This window comes from Exserohilum turcica (genome assembly GCF_000359705.1).
Source record: "Exserohilum turcica Et28A unplaced genomic scaffold SETTUscaffold_6, whole genome shotgun sequence".
Taxonomy (NCBI): domain Eukaryota; kingdom Fungi; phylum Ascomycota; class Dothideomycetes; order Pleosporales; family Pleosporaceae; genus Exserohilum; species Exserohilum turcicum.
In genome coordinates, this window is record NW_007360277.1 from 269,366 (window position 1) to 287,436 (window position 18,071).

The 18,071-nt window shown below is 55.7% G+C and overlaps 10 protein-coding genes across 10 annotated transcripts; 6 read left to right on the forward strand and 4 right to left on the reverse strand.

Annotated features, from left to right (window-relative positions):
- The first annotated feature begins 14 nt into the window (after nt 1-14).
- Nucleotides 15-1,362, forward strand: SETTUDRAFT_164997 (uncharacterized protein). The gene has a single exon (XM_008031393.1). It carries the CDS (start codon nt 140-142, stop codon nt 1,268-1,270), a length of 1,131 nt encoding a protein of 376 aa, XP_008029584.1. The 5' UTR covers nt 15-139; the 3' UTR covers nt 1,271-1,362.
- SETTUDRAFT_156216 (uncharacterized protein) lies at nt 1,362-1,791 on the reverse strand (the record flags this gene model as incomplete). The annotated part of the gene is made up of 3 exons (XM_008031394.1): nt 1,362-1,462; nt 1,511-1,690; nt 1,737-1,791. 3 exons carry the CDS (start codon nt 1,789-1,791, stop codon nt 1,362-1,364), a joined length of 336 nt encoding a protein of 111 aa, XP_008029585.1.
- A 182-nt stretch (nt 1,792-1,973) lies between these two features.
- Nucleotides 1,974-3,471, forward strand: SETTUDRAFT_164998 (uncharacterized protein). The gene is made up of 3 exons (XM_008031395.1): nt 1,974-2,063; nt 2,112-2,344; nt 2,402-3,471. Exons 1-3 carry the CDS (start codon nt 2,040-2,042, stop codon nt 3,309-3,311), a joined length of 1,167 nt encoding a protein of 388 aa, XP_008029586.1. The 5' UTR covers nt 1,974-2,039; the 3' UTR covers nt 3,312-3,471.
- Nucleotides 3,472-3,876: 405 nt separating this feature from the next.
- Nucleotides 3,877-5,585, reverse strand: SETTUDRAFT_140539 (uncharacterized protein; the record flags this gene model as incomplete). The annotated part of the gene is made up of 1 exon (XM_008031396.1): nt 3,877-5,585. The coding sequence occupies one exon, from the start codon at nt 5,583-5,585 to the stop codon at nt 4,086-4,088; it is 1,500 nt and encodes a 499-aa protein (XP_008029587.1). The 3' UTR covers nt 3,877-4,085.
- A 98-nt stretch (nt 5,586-5,683) lies between these two features.
- Nucleotides 5,684-8,246, reverse strand: SETTUDRAFT_140540 (uncharacterized protein; the record flags this gene model as incomplete). Its single annotated transcript, XM_008031397.1, has 2 exons — nt 5,684-8,158; nt 8,216-8,246. 2 exons carry the CDS (start codon nt 8,244-8,246, stop codon nt 5,868-5,870), a joined length of 2,322 nt encoding a protein of 773 aa, XP_008029588.1. The 3' UTR covers nt 5,684-5,867.
- A 343-nt stretch (nt 8,247-8,589) lies between these two features.
- Nucleotides 8,590-9,828, forward strand: SETTUDRAFT_96235 (uncharacterized protein; the record flags this gene model as incomplete). The annotated part of the gene is made up of 1 exon (XM_008031398.1): nt 8,590-9,828. One exon carries the CDS (start codon nt 8,590-8,592, stop codon nt 9,826-9,828), a length of 1,239 nt encoding a protein of 412 aa, XP_008029589.1.
- A 96-nt stretch (nt 9,829-9,924) lies between these two features.
- Nucleotides 9,925-11,733, reverse strand: SETTUDRAFT_140546 (uncharacterized protein; the record flags this gene model as incomplete). The annotated part of the gene is made up of 2 exons (XM_008031399.1): nt 9,925-10,575; nt 10,629-11,733. The coding sequence occupies 2 exons, from the start codon at nt 11,731-11,733 to the stop codon at nt 10,412-10,414; spliced, it is 1,269 nt and encodes a 422-aa protein (XP_008029590.1). The 3' UTR covers nt 9,925-10,411.
- Nucleotides 11,734-12,269: 536 nt separating this feature from the next.
- SETTUDRAFT_180786 (uncharacterized protein) lies at nt 12,270-13,273 on the forward strand (the record flags this gene model as incomplete). Its single annotated transcript, XM_008031400.1, has 2 exons — nt 12,270-12,551; nt 12,604-13,273. 2 exons carry the CDS (start codon nt 12,270-12,272, stop codon nt 13,042-13,044), a joined length of 723 nt encoding a protein of 240 aa, XP_008029591.1. The 3' UTR covers nt 13,045-13,273.
- Nucleotides 13,274-13,533: 260 nt separating this feature from the next.
- On the forward strand, nt 13,534-15,352 carry SETTUDRAFT_165000 (uncharacterized protein). Its single transcript, XM_008031401.1, has 3 exons — nt 13,534-13,766; nt 13,812-14,260; nt 14,306-15,352. Exons 1-3 carry the CDS (start codon nt 13,602-13,604, stop codon nt 15,243-15,245), a joined length of 1,554 nt encoding a protein of 517 aa, XP_008029592.1. The 5' UTR covers nt 13,534-13,601; the 3' UTR covers nt 15,246-15,352.
- Nucleotides 15,353-15,666: 314 nt separating this feature from the next.
- SETTUDRAFT_34031 (uncharacterized protein) lies at nt 15,667-16,434 on the forward strand (the record flags this gene model as incomplete). The annotated part of the gene is made up of 1 exon (XM_008031227.1): nt 15,667-16,434. The coding sequence occupies one exon, from the start codon at nt 15,667-15,669 to the stop codon at nt 16,432-16,434; it is 768 nt and encodes a 255-aa protein (XP_008029418.1).
- Nucleotides 16,435-18,071: the final 1,637 nt, after the last annotated feature.

An 18,071-nucleotide genomic window follows, 5' to 3' on the forward strand; every position in this document is an offset into this window, starting at 1 on the left:
TTCCACCATCACTCCGCCCCACAACCGCGTACCCAACCGCCGCTGATACGTGTGTCGCATCGCCAGCCTGCACCTATATTGCGATAGGTCAGCCCGGGTGTTCCGCTATTCAGTGTCCATTACGACAAGTCTCTTCAGGATGCCGCCCCAGATCAAGAGCGACTTGAACCGCAGCGGCTGGGAGACGACCGACTTCCCGTCCGTCTGCGAGAAATGCCTGCCCGACAACCCCTACGTCCAGATGCTCAAAGAGGACTATGGCGCCGAATGCAAGATTTGCACGCGCCCCTTTACCATTTTCCGCTGGAAGTCCGACCGCACCGCTCGCCAGAAGCGCACCAACATCTGCCTGACCTGCGCGCGCCTCAAGAACTGCTGCCAGCACTGCATGCTCGATCTCTCGTTTGGCCTGCCCATCGTCGTGCGTGATGCGGCGCTGAAGATGGTGGCGCCCGGCCCACAGAGCGACATCAACCGACAATACTATGCGCAGGAGCACGAGAAGGAAATCGAGCAAGGACGAGGGGCCATGGAGGCCTACGAGAAGACAGACGAGAAGGCGCGCGACCTGTTGAAGCGCCTGGCACAGAGCGAGCCCTACTACAAACGGCAACGACGGATCGAGGCCGAGGCCGAGGAGAGCGGCGGACAAAAGGCGCTGCCAGCGCCTGGTGGCAGCGGAGGCGCAAGCCGTGAGGGCAGCCACGTCCCAGGACCCATCAGAACCCGAGATTCTCGCGGCACTCCTGCCCGGGGAGGCATGCGCGCTGGAAGGGGAGGCCGTATGGGAGGTCCACCGGCAGAGCCGAGCCCGCAAGACTGGCTGCCGCCGTCGGATCCAAACGTAGCATCGCTCTTTGTTACTGGCGTCGAGGACGATCTTCCCGAACACGAGATCCGCAAGCACTTTTCGCAGTACGGCCAGCTCAGGTCGCTGGTTTGCTCGCATCGAGCGCACTGCGCCTACGTCAACTACGCCAAGAGGCTGGATGCAGAGACTGCGGCAGAGGCATTAAAGGGCAAGGTTGTCATCAAGGGCTGTCCGATGCGAGTCACCTGGGGCAAGCCAAAGCAGCTGGATAGCTTGGACCAGAACGTGAGGATGCAATACGCAAAGGAGGGACGTCAGGTGGCGGGATCATCGCGACGGGCGGCTGCTTCCAAAGCTGCCATCGAGGCTGCTCCCGAGAACAACTTGGACAACATGGTCATTGCGCCGCCACCGGGCGCCGACGACGAGGTTCAGTATGCCAGTTTGGCGGGCAATTAGGCGTGGCTTAACATTATTGCATTGGGACGGCGTTTTTGGTTGCATGATGGCATGCATGGGTATCACGATTCGATTTGTCATGGATAAAAGCCTAGGAGGAGCAGCACTTGGCTCCGTTTAATGCAGTCTTTCCGTTTCCTTTCTTAATGTCCTCATTGTCTCCTCTTTCCGTGTGCTCGTGTATCCGTAGCTCTTCAGACTATTAGCCGACAACCGACAACAATAATGTTGCATACATACTGTAGTTGCCCTCTGCGTCCTCGGCCTGTCCCTGCACCACGTTCTCTCGCAGAAACTTGGACACCTCCTGCGCATGCAACAGGGATTTCTCGAGCTCCTCGCTTCCGATTCGGAGACTACGGTTCGACTCAAAGTTCTTGCGCACTTCAGCGCGGGCGGCGAAGAGGGTGTGCGTGTCGCCTGCGACGGTTAGCAACCATTTTCAATGCCCGCAGAGTGTCCATACCCTGAAAGGCGATGCGCGCGGACCGCAGCAGGTTTCGGTAAGCGGCTAGTGCCATTATGCGGGGAGGAGGAAGCTGGTGGTGAGCAATGGCGTCGTTCGCAGAAGCCGCTCGTGTTCGGGGGTCCGCAAAGAAAGTCAATTGCACGTGACGCGGTCTGCCGGCCTGATCCCTGCCGCCGATCTAACCATCGCATTCCCGCTGATGTCAGGCCTCACAGTGTTCCACCCCCCAAGCACGCACAGCTGGCCTCTCCCCTACAACTCTGGCTCCCACTCCGGGCTGCGATCTGCCACTGACCCATCATGGTGTCGTTCTGGCCTTGGAAGGTAAGGCCGTCTGCTGCCACGCAGCGCCGCGTTTGCTAACTGCAGCAGGGCAGCGAGGATGCCGCGTCCTTTGAGAGAACACTCAACGCCCTTACTGGCAAGATCAACAGAGCAGCTGCGCGAAATGACAGCCAGAAACAGCTGGCGCGGCGTGCGCGTGTCATGTGGACGCTTTACGCAGGCTTTGCCTATATTCTCATCGCCGTGATCCTCACCTTTGTCACTGGTTGGCAGAATTGGGGTCCTACTGAGGGGTCCGTCGTCGCTGGCGGCCCCGTCCTGTAAGTCACCCCTCGCAACCACCCACGCGTCGCACGCGTCTAACGGCGTCGTCCCAGGATATACGGTTTACGCTACGCGCTGATGAGCTACTTTGATTATCGCATTCGCAACACGGAGAACTACCTCGAGAAACTCGCCAAGGAGCGCGACGCCACCATTGAGCGGCTGAAGGAGGCTACAAAGTACAACTCGACCCAACAGCTGCTGGAGAAGTATGGCGCATCGCCTAAGCCCAAGGAGCCAGCCCAGGACGACGATTCCCCTGCCCGCAGCAGGTCGCGAGGGCCACAGCAGCCAGTACCGCCACAAGGTCCACGCACTGGCATGGCTCCACCTCCTACTGCCAACATTCAACGACCGCAGACTCCCCAGGTTCCGCCAACCCCGCAACAGGTGCCCTCGATTGTCGAATCTCCGCCTCCACAGCTGCCTCTTCTGAATGCTCCTGGTGCGGAATTTGCACCCAATGCTTTCGACGCCAATGTGCCCAGGCAGCAGCCGGAGACGGCACCTGCTACCGTTCCCGAGACCCACTGGTACGACCGCATCCTCGACGCTCTGCTTGGCGAGGACGAAACACAGGCTAGGAACCGATTCGCCTTGATCTGCACAGAGTGCCGACTTGTCAACGGACAAGCCCCGCCAGGCGCACGAACACTTGAAGACGTTGGCCGATGGCGATGCGGTGGCTGCAGTGCATGGAACGGCAAGGAAAAGCCTCGCGAAGACGACATCACGCGTCTAGTACAGGGCTGGGAGGCAGAGCGCAGAGCCAAAAACCAAGTCCGTCCACAGAGCACAGATGGAGGCATCGACTCGGACAATAGGGAGACTGAGGACAATAGTAGCATTGTAGCCGGCGCCGATGAAAGCTCAGGCGTGGATGTGGCAGCCGACAGTGCAGAGGATATGCCGCCACCGAGTAGGAACACCAGAAGCAAGACTAGAGGCAGGACCAAGAAGTGATATTCTTAGCCTGCTTCATGTCTCTCTTTACCTGATGCTTTCAAAAAGTGGATTCATTACTTGTAACAAGAGGTGCCTCTTTTTTTTCTCTCATTCGGTTTGTTTCATTGTCCATCTTAAACCCCCTACGCATATGTTTTAAACACTGTCATATTTTACAAGTCCAAGTTTCAGTCTCCATGTATAGTTATAGGCGTCTTTTGTTTTTTTTCCCATCTGTGTGTTTTCGTTGAACTCTAGATCTCCATTTTTTAGTCCATGTACCTCATGTGTACCCCTCCCCACCTTTTTCTTTTTCTTTTTCCCACATGTCTTAGAAAGGAATAGAGAAGAAAAAAAAAGCTATTGTTGTATTTTTACGACTCATCCTCATCCTCATCCTCGTGTTAACTACTCATTCACCCCTCCAAAAACAACTCTGTGTGTGTTTTCCTCTCTGATTGTCAACTGTGTAATAAAAGTAGACTGGTTTTTTGTTTCATCTTTGCTTGGATATGTACGTGGATAAGAATATATATCACGTGTGTAAATAATCACATGCAAACGATGGTCAGCTTCTGTTGATGTTTCATTGATTTTCGTCGTACTCTCATAGCTAACATTGCATCATTCCTTCATTCCTTGATGGATTCCTCCAAGTACGCCAACAAAAGAGACAAACAACCAAAATCTAGAACCCCCCTCCGCAGGAGACAGCGAAACAGCGCAGTTCCCTGATACCTTTTGCAACCAAGAAAGAAAAAAAAGACGGTTCACATCACCACATGTAACCAGCTAGGCCCTTCTCCCAAGATCAATATCAAGCACACACACCATATCATCATCATCAGCAGCAGCAGCATCACTTTGCATCTCAGCATGCGTATCCGGCAGGCCAAAAAACGGACGCACAGCCTTATCCACCACGCGCTCCAACAAGCCGCTTACAAGACCGCTCAGCTCGTGGCCCGTCTGCCTGAAGTCCGGGTATGCATTTACCTCGAGCAGCCAGGTATCCAGGGCGTGCGTGTGGGGATTGTAGCTCAGCATGAAGTCGAGGCCAAACAGCTCGAATGCATTGGGTAGCGCTTGGAAATGGATCGACATTCCGCGCGCGGCGGCCTCAAAGGTCGAGGCGGTTATGGCGCAGATCTGGGAGAAGGCGGTGTGTTTCCAGGTGGGGGGGATGTCGAGAGGCACAGAGGTAGTGTCTTGTTTTTCTGCTTTTCCTCCTTCGGAGGAGGAGGAGGATGAGGATGAGGCTGTGGTGAAACGAGGCTGTGTAGGCAGCGCATCAGGAAGAGACCAGAAGAGCGCGACGGAGCCCTCGCGATCGCCCGTGTCTTGCAGACAGGTATTAGTCAGATGTGCGCGCATGGCCTCGTCGCGGTTGGATTGCAGTGCGCTGTCCCAAGGGGGAATGTAGGGTTTTGCGGCGAAGAGGGCGAGCATGGGGCGGTAGACGTGGACTTTCAGGGCGCCCGTCGCGAGAACGTAGGTGCGTATGTGGAATTTACGGAGGCTTTCGGGGGAGGAGGGGGGAGGAGGAGGGGAGGAGGAGGGGGTTGGGGAGAGCAGGAGCGGCGGGTGGATGTAGGGTTGTGCTATGAAGTGGCGGAGTTGGGATGTGATGATTCCGTCGTCGTCGTCGTCTCGATCTTTCTTCTCTTGATTCATATTGTCGCTTCTTGCATCTTCGTCTTCCTCGTCGTCGCTGTCTGGATCCCACTCTTCGAATATCTCGGTGAGTTCCTGCTCGGTGGAGAATAAGCGGATTCCTTGCCCTCTGTCACTCATGCCTGGCTTCAGGATCCACCATTCCTTTTTCGCGGAATCCTCATCCTCGTCACCCAGCTCTTCGTTCCTGGCCCAGCTTTCTTTGAGTTCCCACGCTTCTACCAACGCGTCGTCTAGAAACTCGGCATAGTCGACTTCGAATTCCACGCTGGGCTTAACATGCTTCTTAAGCACGGAATCCGGGTACTTGGTAATCCAGTTTGCAATGGTGGTGCTGAGGTAGTGTTTCCGGATCAGCGCTTTACGGATTGTATACGCGTTTGCCAGCGAAGTGGATGAATGCTCCATCAGGTGATCCCAATCAATCGACTCATACTGAACAAACTGCAAAAGACGAAATGAAGGACTTGGCAGTTGGGAGAGAGATGCAATGAGTTCGTACGTCGCCGCAGGAAGTCTTTTTTCCAGTGCCGAGAGTATGAGGGGCTGGACATAGGCATCTTCGTAGTTGATCAGAGCGTAAATCTTGTCGCTTGTCTTGGACGGTTCGGCCGCCATCCTACCCTCTTGGTCCATGGCAACCAAGCACGAGACAGGACAGGACGGGACTAGTTCTCGTATAGTCCTGTAAACAGCGTTGTGGGATGGTGATAAAGAATCAATATTGTACACTAAGGAAAATCGTTACTGCAAGGCTGTGCTAAGCCAAAGGTATCCAGAATGCCCGCTTCTCGCTTAGCTCTAGCCAATCAGCGAGCTGCAAGTTGAACGCCATGCCGTGTTCCTCCCAAACATTTGGGGTTTGTGAATGTTGCAACGCCATTAGTACCGTAAAATCAATCAAACAATCTCAAGATCGTCATCGTCGTCGAGAGCCGCAATAAGCCCCGCGTCAAGCCCGCCGAGGCTTTCTCGGCCAGGCTCACGAATGCCTTTTCCATCCAAAAGTAGACGAGCCTTCTTCTTTGCAGGACTCGCCTCGCGTGTGCCGCGAAACGCAGAAGGGACTACTTTCTTGGGAGACGGGATGCGGCCGTACTTGAATGCCCAGCCAACCGGGTCGCTCGAGGCAGCCGATTTGCCCGACGCTGCTCGCTTGCGCTTAACAGGAGCCAAGGAGACGTCTTTGGACGTGCGGTTGAGGAGACTGGAAAAGTCCGTCTCAGCCGGCTTTTCTGAACGCGAACTCGCCGAGCTCTGAGACGACGGATGTGGTCGGGTGGGTAAGCTCGGAGTGCCAGCGCCTTTAAGCTTCATGTAGTCAGCTCCTGTGCCATCGCCCATGGAGCCGAGCTTCTTGGCAAGCTCCCTCTCCTTCTCTCGCTCGGCCAGCTGTTTTCGAAAACGGTCTTCTCGGTTGGCTCCGCCGTCCCAGTTTTGGTGATCGCGATCAATAAGCTTGGCTGCACCTCCCGGGCACGGGGCAATGTAGATAGTCTCGTGTAGTTCGCGGTCGTGGTACTTTCCTTCTCGTTTGAGCTCGTCACTTTTGGCGCCGCTGCGGCCACCAAACATGCCAAATTTGCTGCTACTTGGGCCTCCACCAAAGCCCGTCATGGTGTTGACCTGCATGCGGCCTTTCTTGGCCTTGTCGACCTGGAGTTGGATGTGGAACTCGCAAAACTCTGTTTTCCGACCATCAATCCACTGGCCGCAGTCCTTTCCGTCTTTCCTCTTTGCGTTGCAAAAGTCCAAGTCTCGTGCGGTGCCAAGTTCAAGTATCGTGTCATCTGAGCTAGTGAGCTTGAGGGAGAACTTGCCCGTGTCGCGATTCCGGGGCGGCATGATGTCGGGGTTCAGGATTGCAACCACTGTGCCGAGGGGCAGTTTCCAGAATTGCGAGAAGCCAGTGTCGAACAGGAACAAGTCGAGCTCCCACTTGAGGTCAGTCAGTTTGATCACCATAAACTTGCCGCTTTGGTCAGCCGCGTTGTCTTGACTGCTGCCTTTGGTCTGGTCTCGAGTCGGATTCTTGGCATTATGCGGCGTCGACTTGTAGCATATGACGCCCAGCACAATATAATCATTCTCCCAATCCGGCGGGTCGTACGCTGGCGCCTTGACAGTCTTGAGCAATTGTGGAATGGTCAGCACGGTTTTTCCTTCCAGCGTGCGCGTGACGACGTTGTGCTGCATTTCTCGTGACTTGAGATGCAGGCCAGAAAAGGGCTCAAAACTGGGGGCGTTGGTGCTGTCGTCTCGCGAGGAAATCTCGGCATACTTTGAAGCAATAGAGGTGGAGCCAAAACCGTTGGACGATGTCTTGGATGACGACGAGACCGGGCGTGTAGTGTCGTTGCGGAAAGACAGAGTCGAGCTGGGTCGTGGCGAGGGCGTTATCTTCAGATCGACGGAGCGGCTCTGCAGTCTGCTGCGGTGATGTCTCGCCGAGGGCGGTGGCATTTCGCGCGAGCTCCGCGTGTCCGACTCTTGCGAAGAACTTGTCCTGGATAGCGAGGGCCGTTCCTTTAAACCTTCAATGTTTTGCAAGCCGAATCCCCGGCTTCTCCGCAGCTCCGCCTTTTCCTCCCTCTCTTCGCGGTCCTTGTCCCTGACCCTGCTTTCGGCAATGCGCTCGCTAAAGGATTTGATCTTGGGTGCCTCGCTGCCTTTGAGGGATCCCGCTCTTGTCCGCCCGGCCAGGACGCTCGATGGGCGCTTGAGACTAATGTCGCGTGCCGTCAGGCCTTTGTCGATGCCCAGCATGACTCGTGCGGGACTCTTTGGTTCCTCTGCCGCTCTTCGTGCGCGGATCGGCGAGCGTGGCACCTCAACACCCGGCTCTTGTGAGGACTGCGGGCGTGTCGCGTCGGTCCTGCGCATGCTCGTCGCCAGGCTTGTTCGGGACGATGCTCCATTGCGGTCGGCCTCTGCCGAGTCGATCCTCTTCTTCTGCAGGGCCTTGAGTTTCAATTTGGCCTCGATGGCCTGCAGTTGGAGGCGGAGCGTCTCCTCGTCTTCCCCGTCGCTATCGGGCTGGGCAGTGTCTTGCGACATGGGGCGGCGCTTCATGGGCGAGGGCGAAGGCGAATTGCGCTCGCGGCGGCGCTGGTATTTTCTGCGTCCAGACGGCGAGCTGAGCAGGGCCTCTATGGACGACTGTGGCGGCCAGTTGGGCTGGCTGTCCTTGCCTGTATAAAAAAATCAGCACATGCGTCTAGGGGCTGGCTGGGGCGGGCATGGCGCACCTTTGGACTTGGGGCTCTCCCGCACAATCATTGTTGTGGTGGTGATGCAGCGTGGTGGGCGGGCGTCTCTCAGCAGGGCCCATAGCAGCACGGGAAGGCGGAGTGCACGAGGCTGACGATGCTCAGGCCTTTGGCAGTCTGGCCGAGTAGCCAAGCGTTTGTTGACACGCCGAGCAGCGAATCCACCCCAGACCACACTCATCCTGCGCCGCCCGTTCCTCGCAGTCCCAATCTAATCCGAAACCGGCCGTCTGCAGGGATGGCGCGTCGAGCCCGCACGCGACGCGTCGCCGCGGAACCCCCTCGTCGTCTACGCAACCACGCCGCCACCTCAGCTATCCCGGCCCACGCCCACAGTCCCCGCCACACTCACAATGGCACGAACACGCTCCAAGCCCGCAAAGGCATCGTCCCCAGCAGCCGCGCCAGAGCCCGCAACATGCACAAAGACGCTGCCTGCAAGCGCCCCAAACCCCCCCAGACTCTTCGTGCTGCCCACGCACGCCTCGAGCAACGCGCGCATAGTCACCCTGGACAACCCGGCGAATCAAACACCCTCGAAATACTTCTTCTGCCCCGAAAAGGGCTTCCATGAATTCACACGCATCGCCGCGCCAAAGAGGGATTGCCGCAGTTGGCTCATTGCCGGCTCCCCCAGCGGAGAGGGCGCCACAGCAGAAGACAAGGAAGGCGGCGACGCTTCACGGATAGGCAATGGCTATGTCAACAAGAACGCCCATCTCTTCGTTGCAACCCCCATCGACATGCTCTTCCTGCTGCTGCCCGTTGTCGCGCCCAAAACAGCAAAAGACACCAAGCAGCACTTCCTCGCCCTGGACGACTACCTCGACATGCTCTCGTCCTCGTCGCCGCACTGGAAAGCGCTGCTAGCCCAACACCCGGCGCTCAAGCCCAAGCTGGAGAAGCGGATGCGCGCCGTCTGCGACACGGTCGACGCCGGCGACGAAGCCATGTACCGGCTCTCTCTGACCAAGCTGCACGACGTACTCCTGCAGAAAGCCGAACGCATGACCAAAACAGGGCTTCCCGCATCGCTGGAAGAAAAGTTTATCAAGTCTGCTCTGGAAATCCCCGTCATGAATGTCAAGCGTGAGGAGAGTACGCTGAGTGCCGTGTCCACGACACAAGACGACACCACCACCACCACCACAATAACAACAATAATACAAGAAGAGGAAATCTCAACTACAACTCCCCCGCTCACCACACCCCCGGAAATCCCCCATCTCCTCCGCCTCCGCACATGCCTCACGTACCTCACAACAGCGTACCTCGCCCCGCTGCTCCGCACCCTCCTGCAGCCCCAGCAGACGCCGCTCTTCACCCCGCTAACCGCCCACCTGTCTGCCATTGCCGCGCTCAAAGCCGAGGCCGCAGCTCTCCGCAGCATCACGGACAACGTGTCGCGCAAGCGGGCGGTGCTGGAAGACGACGACAAGATGGCCGAGCGCGAGGAGAAGCGGCGGAAAAAAGAGGAAGACGACCGGAAGAAGAAGATGGAGGGGCGCGCCATCAAGCAGCTGAAAAAGGTGGATACGAGCGGCATGCGGAAGATGAGTAGTTTCTTCACAAAGGTGGAGAAGAAGACGTAGGGGTCTGGGGGTTGTTTTATATATACCATTGTATTATTAGTAGAGGTTATGATGCAGGATATGAAAGCATTGAGAATATTGTTGCTTCTCTCATTTGTTTCTGTCTACGCTATGTACCCTTGCCATCCATCCATACGTGTGTTGGGCCCAGGAATGCTAGAAGACGAAAAAAAAAACTTCTAGTCACCTCCATAACACACGACATTTGCTTATAAGATCCCTTCCCTCCCTTGTGTACTTACTACTACGAGCAGCACTTGATGGGCTACCCTGTTTCCCAGCTCCAACTCCCTCCCCAGAAAATTACCGATTAGAATGCCTTTGGGGAGCTTACAGCTAGCCAAGTGCGTCGCGCCGGGCCGGAAGCGCGGCAGCACGCCTTTCGTAATCATGGGTATCCTTTCTTTCTAGCAAAAACAAAATGGCAAACAAAAAGCAAACAACGCTCGCTATGTATGCAAAAAATGAATCGCCACAGTGGCCATGCAATGCACATCCCGCAACGGGACATGCTGCAAGCAGTGCCATGTCCAGACCACGTGTCATCGGCAGAATGCTCACGATGAACGGGCTGTGTGCGCTGTTAGATGCTGTCAAACGACAGGGAAGAGGTGGCATGCTCACTTCGAGCCCGCTTGTCAACTGCTTCGCGCTGAATCGGCTCGCCACTGCGCTTCTTAGACGTCTTGGACGAGCTGCTTGAGCTGTGAGATGATTTGACGCGCAGCCAAGAGTCGAATGATATTTCTGCAATCATGTCAGCACCACAGGGTCCAAGCACTACATCATGGCCGACTTACCCTTCTTGGGCTTGCGAATAGTAGGCGGTGGCGTCGTGGCTAGCGACGGGACTTGAACAACATTCTTGCCTTTGTTGCGGCTCGGCGTAGCGACAGAAGGCTCAATGTCGGTCGTCGCCTCCTCGTCATCGTCTTCAATACCGTTTGCACGATTGCGCTCTTTGATTTCAGCTTGGAACAACAGACGCGGCTTGATGGACGAACGCGTAAGCGGCCGACGGGCTTCGTGACCAATCTGGCGGCGGACGTGTCTGTCATCGGCGGAGAGCTCGTCGTGGTGCTCTGCGTCGGAAGCACCAGAGGGTGCGTCATCGTGAAACTTGCGGAACACCTTGCGGCCACGGAAGATGTAAACCATGCCCTCGTCCCGGTCGACGGCCTCGTCCATCTTGGCCGTCTTCTTGTCCACCGTCTTGCGCGACTTTTGCGCGACTCTCTTTGCTTTTCCCTTGCCTTTGGTGGTAATGAAGGGGTTTTCCTCGGTTTGGGCGCCAGGCGTGGGTACGCGTTCCTTGGAGTCGGTGTAGATGGCAATCTTTTCCGTGGCTTCGTCCATGTGCTGCGCGAAGCTCTCGAGCGTGTACAGGTCCTTGGTCTTGCGGGGTTTGCGGGGTGTTGGCATGGCCTCGTCAATGGTGGAGGGCCGGTTGGTGGGGAACAAGACGCGCGCAGTCGAGCTCATGTCGTCGATGCGGCGCTTGCGAGGCGTCTTGGCCGGAGTTGGTAGCATGCCTGGAGCCATTGTTGTCGACAGGAGGCGCCGGCTTACAGACGGGGGGGCGTGGTCCGAGTCGGAGTGGTGCGGGTTGGATTCCAAGGGCGCGCGACGGGTCGAGCGCGGTGAGCGGAGTTGCTGGTGCGAAGCGGGCGAGGATGGCGGCGAGAGAGCGAAGGTGGTTGCGCGCTTGGCGGACGATTTGCTCGCCGCGGTGGGCGTCACGTCGCGCCGGGCCCGTGGACTGGACTGCGCGTGGTGAAGGTGAGTATTGTCGCGTCGGGCCGCCACTCTGCTGGAGCGGCGCGGTGAAAACGGCTCGTAGTTGTCTCCATGGTGCGGCGCGGGCGGGGTGCGCAGGCGACGGGGTGGCGAGGGCGTGCGCTCCATGGTGTGTGTTTATTGATGTGTTTGGGTGTTTGTTTGGGGACAGGGCAGTTGCGGTGTTGGTGTAGCAATGGCGATATGGATGGCGGACATGCAAAATCAAAACACGCGGCAGCCAAGCTTCAATGGAGAGCGCGCACGGGAGTTGCAGGCGCGAGAGGCGGAGGGGGGAGATGGATGCAGCGGGCAGAGGGCGATGCAGCGGCAGGGAGGCGTGGTGACGGAGAGGTGTTGGCGGGTGGGTGGAGACAATGGGGGGCTGTCTGCCTCGGAAAGGGAAGGGTCGACGCAGAATGGAGGAAGTGACGAGGCTGGGAGATGGCGGGTGCTGTTTCCTTGGCACGCGCCCGGGCGCCCGCACAGCAACAAACCCGCCCGGGCGACGGCGGCGGCCCCGCCATACCGCATACGGCCGCATACGTCTGCGTCCACACACTCCAGCACCCGCCCACCTCACCCGCCCGCTGCTTGTGCTGCGCCCACTCGCCCTGCAGGCCTCTTTCTTCTCACACAGCACACAGCACACGGCACAAGGCACAATGGACCCGCCCAGCCTGGGCGCGCTCGACCTCTCCGACTCGGACAACGACGCCGACGCCTTGTTCGACACCCCCGCAGCGCGCAAGGCGAGCAAGACAAAAGACGGCGGCGGCGATGCACAGGGGGCAGCCGGCGGAAAGCCGCGCGCAAAGGAATCCCACTATACGGCCGAAGAGGCGCGCGAGTCAGCGCTGCGGCGGGAGCTAGAGAGCATACGAAACGTGAACAAGGTCATTGAGGGCGTCATTGAAAGCTTGCAAAAGGCCAAAGACAACATGGGCGTAAGGCACTGATTTGGAAGGCACAAGGGGCGTCAGCTGACACGCTTCTTAGACGGTGTCTCGCACTGTGCAAAACGCATCCACGCTGCTGCAGACATGGACGCGCATCCTGTCCCAGACCGAGCACAACCAGCGCCTCATTCTCAACCCCCAATGGCAGGGTGCGTCGCAGGACTTGATCGACATTGAAGAGGAGGAAGTGCATCGCCAGCAGGCTGCACAGCGCCGCGCAGCCGAAGAGCAGGCTCGGAGAGAAGCTGCGGCGCGCAAGCTTGAAGAGGACCGCCAAAGAGCAGAAGCCACAACCAAAACGGGCACGCGAGGCAGAGGCAGAGGCGTCCGGCCACGGGGTGCTTCGACATCGTCTACAGGCAACTATGTCGGCGTGGGTGGACAGACAGGACGGGGCGTTAGCCGCAGCGACTCAACCAGGGGCCGAGCGGGCAGTGGCATAGGGCGAGGCCTGCGTGGCCGGGGACGGGGCTTGGGCTGAGCAGTCATTCCATCAAATAAAGCAATTGTACGGATACCCCATTCGACTCGCGCACTCTCAGGCCTGTTGCATCAAGTCCTGGAATACCAGCATCTCGATTCGAACCAGCCAGCACACGCCAATTGCAACCCAGCAAACAACGTCACATTCTAGCCATTCGAAACCTTCGGCAAAACAGAATCAGAGCATCAGCCAGCCGTCCTCGCGGTGGGCTAAGCGTGTCCACCAATGCAGCGCTTACACAAGCACCCCATCAGCCCCAGCCCTACGGTCTATGCTCACCAAAAGTGTGAGTGCGCCATCGGTACTAAGACGGTACCTGCAGCTTAATGCAGTCAACGGGCCGGGCTGGTGTTGTCGGATGCATTTCTGGAAACGGCTAAGCGTGGAGACCCCACCTGTCGTCAGTGAGACCCCGCCGCGCCGTGCTCTGAGATGTTGCGCCTCTCCACCAGTTCAAATCAATTCGCCTTTCCTGATTTCCTAACCTTTGCTCCCTCCTCTCTTTTCTTTTGCACTGTTCAGACTATTCATCGCGCCAGAGACTGCTCGTCAACATGGAAGTCCCCACAGCATCGTCGCTACGCGACATCTACCCAGAGGACGCGCTTCCGGCGGAGACGAAGCGGTGGGACAGTCTGTTGGCCAAGTTCAAGGAACTCTATGGCAAGCAGGCCGACTTTGTCGCTCGAAGTCCCGGTCGTGTCAACATCATTGGCGAGGTACATACTGTCAATTCTAAAGTGATTCGCGACTTACAGCATTAGCACATCGACTACTCTCTCTACGAAGTGCTGCCCATGGCCATTACCGCCGACTTCATCATGGCAGTCGCTGTGCGAACGTCTGAAGAGAAGCCCCGCGTACGCATTGCGAACCTCAACTCGGACAAGTTCCCTGCACGCGAGTTCGACATTCCAGAGGGCGAGATTCCAATTGATGCTTCAGAACACGAGTGGACCAACTACTTCAAGTCCGGGCTAAAGGGCGTAACACAACTCTTGCAGAAGAAACGCGGCAAATTTACATCTGTTGGCATGGACATTGTGTGCGACGGGACGGTCCCTAGCGGTGGTGGGCTATCGAGTTCGGCTTCTGTTGTCTGCACAAGCGCATTGGCTGTTCTCAACGCAAACGGCGAGCAAAAAGTGGACAAGACCGAACTTTGTGAGCTCGCGATTGTTTCTGAGCGTTCAGTCGGTGTTAATTCAGGAGGGTAAGTAAACGCTTTGCTCTTGTTTTCGTCGTTGACACTTTGTAGCATGGACCAAGCAGCGTCTGTCTTCTCCCTGCGCGGCTCTGCTCTCTACGTTTCTTTCAAACCCAGCCTCAAGTGCACAAACATCGAGTTCCCGCAGACCGAGCCTGAGCTTGCATTCGTCACGGCCCAGAGCTTCGTCGCAGCAGACAAGCATGTCACAGCCCCAGTGTGCTACAACCTCCGGGTCGTAGAGTGCACTCTGGCAGCAGTTTTCTTAGCCAAAGCCTTTGGCTTGAAGAAGGCACTCCCCACAGACTCATCGCCACTGGGAGTCAGTCTGCGCGGCTTCCACGACACTTACTTTGAGGACAAGGAGGGCGTAGCCGACAACACCAAGATCTCCGTGTCAGATTTTGAGACTCAACTTACAAAGCTGATTCAGCACACAGAAGACTACCTCCCACAAGAGGAAGGGTATACACGGGAACAGATCAGCGGCCTGCTCGGCATCTCAGTGGACGAGCTCAACCAACGATACATGTCCAAATTCCCGGTCCGCGCCGAAAAGTTCATGCTTCGCCAGCGTGCTCTGCATGTATTCACGGAAGCTCTTCGAGTCATCAAGTTCCGCTCACTACTCGCGTCTCCGCCGTCAAAGGACAGAGCCTACCTGCAATCACTGGGTGATCTTATGAACACGACCCAAGACTCGTGTCGCGAAATCTACGACTGCAGCTGCCCCGAGCTAGATGAGCTCTGCGATCTTGCGCGATCTGCAGGCTCATGCGGTAGCAGGTTAACAGGAGCTGGCTGGGGCGGATGCAGCGTGCATCTCGTACCAAAGGACAAGGTTGAAGCAGTCAAGAAGGCATGGGTAGAGAAGTACTACAAGAAAAAGTTCCCAGACATTACAGAAGAGAAGCTAGCACAGGCTATTGTGGTGAGCGAACCGGGTAGCGGCAGTATGCTTTTCAAGGTTACTGGCGAGAAGCTTGCTTAGTCTAGAATTGGTTTGCGCTGAGTTCATAAAAAAGAAGAATCTTGTGTTGGGTGGTGGTATGTCAAACAATCTGACATCTCGCCGTTGGAGCGAGGTCATGAGTTGGACCCAAAGCAGAGACAATTGATTTGTTGTCTTGACTTTCCGGTATCCAAACTTATCTGCTTTTCCATTATCCTGATTGTACTTGACGTCGCTTCTCTTCCATGTTCTTGGCCTCACTTCACACTCTCCGACTTTTATATCCTGATATCCAAGTGTTGGACTCACAACATCTCATTCCAGCATTTCAACAACATCACCAAGTCTCACGTTATCATCACTCTCCACATTCGCACCCTCTACCTATCTTGAGTATCCAATCTTGAAACCTATCACTATTCACTCCCGCCACGCACACATATATACGCCGGCACCCAACATGCCCCGCCGCCGCAGACACCGTAGCAAAAACCCACCTCGAACACCAGTCCAGCATCACCGCCATAACACGTCCCACACGAGTACCGAACGAACCTATACTCCTCCACCCCGACAACAACATGCGTGCAATAAACGCGGCCAACAGCACACCTACCAGCACCCTGGCACTTACTCTGCTGAACAAGCAGTCTGCGCATGTCCCAGTTTCACCAGTGAGAGTCATGCACAGCAACGCCCTTGCTTTCTGCATTCTGCGTCCCTGCAATGCGTGGGTAGTCTGTTTGGAGACTGGAGACGTGTGTATGCGTGTGGTGTGCCGTGTGTGGATGTGGATGTGGATGTTAGTTTGAGAGGTGGAACTGCTGCTACTGCTACTGCTACTGCTACTGCTAGCGGTGGTGGTGGTAGTGGTGGTGGTGGTGAGATGTATGCCGTAGCAAGAGCAAGGAACGAGGAAATAGACATGGAAAAAAGAGTCGACGACGTGTTCTCTTCACGCAAAACCGTCACGCACATGAGATGTACAGATAGATCCCACGACACGAGCAGCAAAAGTAATAGAAAAGACGACGACAATAATTGGGATGTCAACGCTTATTTCGCGCCGTTTGGAGGCCACAAGTGGCTTTCGGGGGGCCGGGAAAGCATGGTGAAGGAGGTCAAATCGAGGAGGAGAGATGAGTGGGCGTGTCAGTTTTGTGGCGTTGAATGCTTTTGCTGGAGTGTTGCTGAGAGGGAGAGACTGACACTAAGCTTGAAGGGCTGAGCCTGACGTGGTGTAGACTGTGATTTTGGATTTTGGCTAGGGGGGTAGATGGGTGGATTGGAATTATACTTAGAGGCAGATTATTTTTTTTTTTTTTTTTTTTTTTTTAGATTTGAGTGTAGATATGAATAGATTCAGTCGTTTTTTTTGGTTTGGGGAGTTTGAGAGTAAATGAGGATTCGTTGATTGTGAGGCACAAGGTAGGATTGCGGTACGAAGTATGTGTAAAGGTGAATGTATGTAACATGTGATTATCGAGAGCAGGTTGGATTGTTTGATTGGTATATAACACATGTGAAAAGCTATGGTGATATATAAAAAGAGTGAGTATTGTCTGCATCTCTCCACGATACCAATTCACTCTCACTCTTCCACATACACAGCAGCATGCTCGTGAGACAATGATCCAATTCCACGCAATATCATTGTAGAACTTGGCATAGACGCTAGAATCTGGCAGCATTGCGTTCTGCAGGGTACTTGACCCAAGCCATTGGTGTCGACAACAAGGCAAGTTTGCCGGAACCCCCTTGAACAAGCACAAACTCAACTTCAACACCACTACCTCTCCTCGTGCGCCAGCGCCAGCGCCAACAACAGTCTTACGAATACACTCAGCCACGTGGTCCAGTCAGCCACGAGAGCAGCCGCGTTCCAGCGCCCAACAGCCTCGTATATTCCTTGATAACCAACAAAAAAAACGAACACTTAAAAACTCCAGGGTGTGCACAGCGCCATGCGGATCCGATCGTCGCAAATTAACTGGCATGTCACTGGCCCGTCGCTATTGGCTTCTCTCGCCGAGAGCCGTAGGTGATATTTATATATCAGGTGACTGAGCCGCAATGAGAAGACGTGGGTCTGGTGACCCAGGGCGTTGGGCGGTTGCCCTGAGCAATGGGCTTACTGAGTCATGGTGGCTTGTACGCAGGGGTTGCTTGACGTGCATGTTGCTAGTGTCCAAGGTAACGTGTTAATGTTATACCGAGGGCTTTTTCTGGAAGAAAAAGACTTGGGTCGGATTGCGATATATCCGGCGGAAAGATGGTGATGAGATTGGCGTAACGTGGAGCGTGTCCGAATGTGTTGGGCACGTGTGAGCTCAGAATGCTCGTTTATTCACACGAATAATGCGCGTGCTGATACGGCGTGATATGCATCGATGCTGGCTCTCTTTCTGGATGTCGGTGCAGATAAGCATGCGGCCGTGGGGGCGAAGGAGCAAAGGAATAGAAGGAAGCAGTGGGTGGGGTGCATGATCTTCGAGCTATCCAAATGCGGTAATGCACTAATCCTAAATGGGCTAATGACAGGTCGCTCTGGGGATAGCCGATTGCATTCTTATGTGGAGCGCATGTATTCATCACGATGTGAAGATATTAAAAAAAAAAGTACTTGTAGCTTTGTATGTGTGTGACTGCTGCGTTGCAAGTATCGATATTCCGTGACTGACTGGCTTTGTCAGCTTATTTTGTGGGGCACCCCCGGATTTGTATGTAAGCTTTTTGGTTGTCCCGACGAGTTTCTTCGCTAAGACAGGGATGCAAGTATACAGTCAGCTGAGAAACGGCAAGACAAGTAAACTGGAAACGGGAATCTGAGGTTGCTGTAATGCCAGGGGGAGTGGAAAGACTTGC

Bases quoted from the DNA above. Each gene is read 5' to 3' on its own strand.
- SETTUDRAFT_164998 (XM_008031395.1), top strand. From the start codon at position 2,040: ATGGTGTCGTTCTGGCCTTGGAAG. The intron at 2,064-2,111 runs GTAAGGCCGTCT...TAACTGCAGCAG, and splicing joins TGTCGTTCTGGCCTTGGAAG to GGCAGCGAGGATGCCGCGTC. The intron at 2,345-2,401 runs GTAAGTCACCCC...GCGTCGTCCCAG, and splicing joins GTCGCTGGCGGCCCCGTCCT to GATATACGGTTTACGCTACG.
- SETTUDRAFT_165000 (XM_008031401.1), top strand. From the start codon at position 13,602: ATGGAAGTCCCCACAGCATCGTCGCTACGCGACATCTACCCAGAGGAC. The intron at 13,767-13,811 runs GTACATACTGTC...TTACAGCATTAG, and splicing joins GTGTCAACATCATTGGCGAG to CACATCGACTACTCTCTCTA. The intron at 14,261-14,305 runs GTAAGTAAACGC...GACACTTTGTAG, and splicing joins GTCGGTGTTAATTCAGGAGG to CATGGACCAAGCAGCGTCTG.
- SETTUDRAFT_164997 (XM_008031393.1), top strand. From the start codon at position 140: ATGCCGCCCCAGATCAAGAGCGACTTGAACCGCAGCGGCTGGGAGACG.